The sequence below is a fragment of the Sprattus sprattus genome, assembly GCF_963457725.1.
Source record: "Sprattus sprattus genome assembly, chromosome: 8".
In the NCBI taxonomy this organism is placed as follows: domain Eukaryota; kingdom Metazoa; phylum Chordata; class Actinopteri; order Clupeiformes; family Clupeidae; genus Sprattus; species Sprattus sprattus.
The window spans coordinates 9,259,264-9,265,883 of record NC_137927.1 but is presented as its reverse complement, the minus strand read 5'-3'; the positions used below and the strand labels follow the sequence as shown (position 1 = coordinate 9,265,883).

The window sequence follows — 6,620 nt, the reverse complement described above, 5'->3', positions numbered from 1 at the left end:
AACAAGACATCACTAACTAACTGCTATGTAGGTGCTTCTGGTGGGAGCCCACGACTTCTGAAAACTGGAATCGCTGTATTTTGTTGTCTTACATTAAGGATTAGCCTACTGGACGTCTAGACTGTAGTGGTGCACCACTGACGGCCTCTTGCTTAGCATGTGTTCTATTTTCTGTCATTGTGGCACTAAACAGATGTAGTAGTGAAGGCGGTGTGATTAATGGAGTTAACGGTGGAGTAATTTGCGCTCGTCATTCACGCAGATGGAAAGGAGAGGAGCCTCCCTGAAGACTACTTTTCACTTTATTGTCTGAGGTTTTTGTGCGAGTGGACGTCTGTTTGTGGACGTGTGCGCGAATGTGAGGACAAGAGAGAAAGAGAGTTTACTCCAAGAAGTCCACACATGCGCAAGGGAGACAGAATGGAGAGGGGGCGCGAGGGGCGGGTTCGGTATAAATTGCCTTTCGCTACCAAATTCCGCCTGTCGCGCGCGTACCGAGGCAGCCCGGACATCTCTTCCAGACACTCATGCAGCAGCTCACACACTAACCTCATTGCGTGTGCAACTTCTCTGTGCCACACACTCACACTTACCACTTCAACTACAGCATGGAGGAGCGACAGCACCTCGCACAACACGCACCGTGCAGCACCTGCAGGAGAGAGCGAAAAGCAAACTTAACGGTAAGCTCCGAGCGCACGAAAACTGTTCCTTGAATTTTAATCTAACGACTTCTGTCGAATTGTACCCGACTGGAGTCAGTTTCGGGATACACGTGCGTGCACTTGAAGTTTAACCCAGGTGTGCTGCACTCTGTTGTTTACGGTTTCCTCCAATGTGTGATTTAATGTCTTTATCGTGATTTGAAGCGGGTCGTCATCTTGGGTATATGGCGTTGTTGTGGGTACCTGTTGAAACCACAGACACTAAAAGTTGAAATCAGAATGGAGCACATATCTCAGAAACACACTTAATGCAAAACTGTGTTTGAGGAGTCTCACTCCCTGGTTTGTTTACGTTTGCCCTCCGCAGGTTAGAGGCGTGTCGCCTCCCGGTCGAATTCTGATTCTGGCTTTGTCTTTGAGCTTGTGCATCGCCGAAGTGTCGCCTACGGAGACTCTGTGCGGCGGAGAGTTGGTGGACACTCTCCAGTTCATCTGTGGAGAGAGGGGTTTCTACTTCAGTAAGTCCATCAAAGAACTACAGCACACATAGCCATTGTACAAGCGCTTTGCCTTTGACACCTGATAATCGACGATGACGAGCCATTAAAGGATCTTTCAGTGTCGAACTGGGGCGGCTGCCCTATTTCAACCCACACAAACACAGTCACACTGACACAGCCATCACTCTTACATTTTCACCCTCTCTTCCCCCTCTATGGGTGAGTGGGATGAGGTGTGCAGTGGCACTCAGGAGATTGACTTCTATGGGAATATTTGCTGGCTGGTCAAAGTGTGTGAGGCTGTGTGGTAGACCTGACAAAGGACAGTTTGTGAGGCAGTTGAACAGAATATGTGTGGGTGCGTGCGTGTGTGCATACATGCAGAGGTAGCATGACTGAATGAAAGTCACAGGTGGATAGTATCCTGTCCTGAGGTTCTGTTGATGCAGAGCTCTACTGTGGGTGCTTGTGTCTGCTCTCTCGTCTCTCATTTTATAATTTGGAATACTTCATACGCTTTCTAGCTTTATTAATACCTTTCTGTTACTTTAAAGCACACTTCCCCCCCCCCCCCTCTCTCTATCTCTTACACACATAAATGTATATAATATACACAAGCACGGATACTCTCCATTCTGTCTCTTTCTTACTCTCCCTGTTTGAATCTCTTTCTTTCTCTATCTCTTTCTCTACCTCTCATCTCTGTGGACTTATCTCTGCTGAGTTGTCCAAGCTTTTATTTAGATGTGCAATATTCTTGTTCTTGTAGTCTTTGTGGGGGGCTGTGTCTGTTTTTCTGTTTGTTTGTTTGTGTGTGTGTTTGTTTGTATGTGTGTGTGTGTGTGTGTGTGTGTGTGTGTGTGCGCGTGCGTGCGTGTGTGTGTGTTTGTGCGTGTTTGTGCTCTGCATGCATGTGTGTTTGCAGAGGGCACGCCAGCAGTATTTCAGCTTTTCTATTACTGCAGTTTGACTACTTGCTGAACACAAAGACAAACACACACACACACACATAAGAAGAGAGAAAGACAAATAGATATAGAAAGAGAATCCTTTAAAGCATAACCAGTCAAAGCCAATCTTCCTCATGCTGCATACTTTACTAAAAACTAGATACGTCCATGATCCATGCATGAAGAATGACCCCCCCCCCCCTCTGTTTCACAGGCCGGCCCCACCGTGTGCGGGGGCGCTACCAGGGGGGGATAGTGGAGGAGTGCTGCTTCAGGAGCTGTGCTCTGGAGCTGCTGGAGCAATACTGCGCCAAGCCCAGCGTCACTGAGAGAGACCTCAGCCAGCACATCCTACCTGCTCTTCTTGGGGTATGACAGACACACACACACACACACACACACACACACACACACACACACACACACACACACACACACACACACACACACACACATACATACACGCTGACATACACACACTCACACACACATACACACAAACTCACACACACAAAGACGCATAAGATCTACACATAGGTCAGTGGAAACACATGCACAACGACATGGCAATGGGTAGATGGACTTATTCACACCGCACACAAATACAAGTAGAAGCACACAGTTACACACGCAAAGAGAGGAATCTGCTCTCACATGCATAAACCCTTTGGACCTGTGCACACATTAACATGCACACACACACACACACACACACACACACACTCACTCACTTTCGAATACATTCCTGTCCATTTACATGCCTGTCTACTGAAGACTATCGCACACAAACACACTCACTCACACACACACACATACACACATACACTCACACACTCACTCACACACTCACACACTCACACACACAAACATGCATAAGCTCCCACACTCTGGCAGGATACTTTAGAAAATATTGAACTCTGTGCTAAAGTTGGTGTCTCACTACCAGCAAGTGCAGTTCTACAAACATGTATCCATGGTAACATGCAAAAGCGTAATCCCATTGGCCAGTTAGTGTGATGATGTCATGTCTCCGTGCCCACTCAAGGTGCGTGTGGGTGTTTTGTTCTGTTGGCACCAGCATGTGTGAAGCCTCGCCAGTCCAGCTGGCAGAGATTCCAGTACAAAACAAAACAAAACAAAACAACTCCTCTTACAAAACAACTCCTCTTACAAAACAACTCCTCTTACAAAACAACTCGCCAGCTGAACAGAACCAGGGAACCAGTGTGGAAACCCTGCCCTGTCCTTCCTGTAAATGGAATGCCTGAAGGTGAATCCAGTTGTTTTTGAGGGCTTTTCACAACACTGCTGATGTATTAACAACTTCTCTCTCTCTCTCTCTCTCTCTGTACAGGAAACTGTCCAAAGGCCACACCATGTACGCTTCTCTCTGTGGCAGAGGCAGTCAGTTCAGAGGCTGCGCCGCGGTCTACCCACAAGGTCCCGCTTCCCGCGACACCCTCTGCTGGTACCCGGCGATGGCGCGAGAGGCGCTGCTCTGCGCAGAGCTCTCGGCAGACACCCACCCTCTGTCCCTGGTGCCGGCTCTCAGACGGATGTCAGCCGACGCCAGCTTCTCGCTGCCAGGCCGCTCCTCAGCAGTCATGCTCTTCACACGCTCGCCCCCCATGAAGACGCCGACATTATGTCACTGTTCAGCACGCGCTCTGTTCACGGGGCCCGTGCCAATGCCCGGAAGAATGGCCGCGTCCGACGACCCCTGGCACCGTGGCGCAGCCAACTGCAACTTCATACCCACACCGCCCGCAAGTGAAGACTGGAAACTCTAGGTGGGAGTGAACTGAGTGCTACCCACCCTAAACCCTCCTGCTATGTCTGATTCACACTGACAGAGACGCGCACACACACACACACACACACACACACACACAGACACAGACACACACACACACTCTCTCACACACACACACAATGGCACTCTGACACACATAGCCACACACACACACACACACACACACACACACACTCTCTCTCTCTCTCTCTCTCTCTCTCTCTCTCTCTCTCTCTCACACACACACACACTGACACTGACACACACACACACACACACACACATCCTTATACTTTTTCTACCCTGCGCTGTCTGTTTGACTCTCAGACAGATGTGTGTGTGTTTGAAACAAACTTGTCGGGAGGCAAAAGAGGTGTGTTTTGGGTGTCGCTGAGGAGCCAGAAAAGAAAACCATCAAGCCATTGAGCTCCTCGCAATATAAAGGCGCCCGCAACCAATGAAATCACACGAAAGAATAATAAATGTGTTTTTTTGTTTTTTTCACTGAGTGAGTGAGGTTTGTGCCGCTGCACCTTTACATTACCCTAGAGATGACCAAGGGCGACAGACTACTCGTGACAAAAAACAAAAGAGCATTTAAAGATGGAGTCAGTCTGATCACTTTTGGTGCTATCTATGGGAGAGGCAGACATGGGAGAAGAGGAAAGTCTGCTTTGAAATTGTGTTTCTTTGTAATTTTGTATCAATTTTACTGTGCTTTCCGTTTTAAGGAAAGTGTGACGTTCTAAAAGAGAAAGACATATATAACGAGAGAGAAACAGAAAAGCTTGATTTGTGACTGAGCAGAGCCGGGAGGTCAGTGTTTGTTAGTGTCTCTGAGAGGAATGAAAATGGGGGAACCAAAGAATCACATGTTGAGTGAACAGATGTGTGTCAGACTGGCAAAGACTGAAGATAGTAGCCATAAACTTCAATAAGCATAGGCCACTGTATACTGCACTACCACCACAATCTTGCAAAGAAAACCTTCTTAGACATATCTGTTATTGTTTCTATCGCTGTCAGTTTTTCCGATACTATTCTGAAGATGTACATATGGGAATGCTTAAAAATGTCAAGAGGGGGAAAAAAAGCAATAAGGCTATCGGTCATTCTTTTCTTCTAGTACACACATGGAAATACTTGAATCTGTTGAATTTTCCCACAGAATTCAGAAAACATATGTGATAATGATAACTGTATTAAACATGCATTACAAAGAACAATTTTCCATTTCCAAGTATTTAGCAATGCGATTGCATATTTTTTAATGCTGTGGTACCAATGTCACAAATGTAAGACGTTTTCAATGTCATTTGAATCATGTGAGGTGAATTTCAGTTTTCATCTCTGTAAAAGGTCTGTTTTTTTATGGAATGTCTGTTTAGGGTGAGTTCTGCTCCCTGGAATGTTTTGAAGTATTACCTGCCCTTGAGAATCTCCAGTCTTTGGAACGCTGCTTTAGAATGCATTTTTATCTTTTGAGGCCGCTCTGGAGCAGGAGGAGTTTCACCAGAATGATTTTGTTCCGTTGTCTTTTCTTCCCTGTGCCTGGAATGAGCCGTCTGATGTTTTCTCTCTTTGCTCAGACACAGGCAAAGCACTGTACAAAAGCATTATTTATTTTCTTATTAAAATAAATAAATATGATTATTAAATATGGTCCAAATGAAATATGTACTCAGCACAGATGCACAACTGTTGACAAGCATTTTAGTATGTTTCTCTTTTTACCTTGTACTGCTTGGTAAAAAAACAAGACAAAAACGTCCTCCTTTCCTTCTGGTTTTTCCACTGAGTAAAGTCCAAGTGCTCCTTTAAAGCTATGCTGTGGCCTGATTCATTCAGCCAGTCTCTGGCATGAGAGCTCCTTCACCTGGGCCTCTGGATGCTGTTTGAGTTTGGTGTGTTGGATGTGTCTAGTGGGAAATGGAGATTAAGTGTGTGTGTATGTGCGGAAATCTTGATGTGTTCTTTTTTATATTTGGATGTGGCGTGTGTGTGTGTGTTTTATCTGTGGTTTGTAATCTGGATGTATTGAGTGTGGTCTGAATGGTGTGTGTGTGCGGCCATGTGTGTGGTCTGCATGAGATTTTTAGCCCGAGGGATTCTCGTGTGAGAGTGGTCAGTAACGCAAACGTAAACAGTAGTGGACAACCTCAGCAGACACCAGTGTGCACGGCAGTGTCCCCAGCGCTCCTACAGACACACGCTCTAATCAGCTGGGAAAGTCATTACTGGACCCTCCCCTGGGTGGCTGTGCCTTTTGGGGGTGGGGGGGGAGACAGACTCTTCGTCAACAAACTGAACACCACCCCAATAGGGTCCCCACAATGGGGGAGAGGCTGTGTTACGAAATCATTTTCAGTAACTGGCCATTTTTAACACACCCCCTAGAAAGAAAAGAAATCTGGAGAAATGAAAATATCACGTCCCTTCCAACATAACAACTAGGCCCCCAGTTGAAATGGTCTAGAACTACTGCATGCAAGCTGCAGAAGCTGAAGTGGGGAGGGGTGATGAATGATGTTTTCACAATAACGATCCTCGGTTCACAATAACGATCCGGGTTTCAGGGCTCAGTAAGCAGAGGTGCTGCCGCTTCGTGTGTGATGATGTCATTGAAGTTCACCTACCCTGAAAGGGGATCTCTATTCAAATACCACAGTGTGTGTTTACCACATCATAAATTACACTGATATCTTTTGGCCTC

The 6,620-nt window shown here is 46.4% G+C and overlaps 1 protein-coding gene across 1 annotated transcript; it reads left to right on the top strand.

Annotated features, from left to right (window-relative positions):
- Window positions 1-511: 511 nt before the first annotated feature.
- LOC308369121 (insulin-like growth factor 2) lies at window positions 512-5,585 on the top strand. Its single transcript, XM_080843463.1, has 4 exons — window positions 512-683; window positions 1,033-1,183; window positions 2,330-2,484; window positions 3,470-5,585. The coding sequence occupies exons 1-4, from the start codon at window positions 609-611 to the stop codon at window positions 3,887-3,889; spliced, it is 801 nt and encodes a 266-aa protein (XP_080699589.1). The 5' UTR covers window positions 512-608; the 3' UTR covers window positions 3,890-5,585.
- The last annotated feature ends 1,035 nt before the right edge of the window (window positions 5,586-6,620 follow it).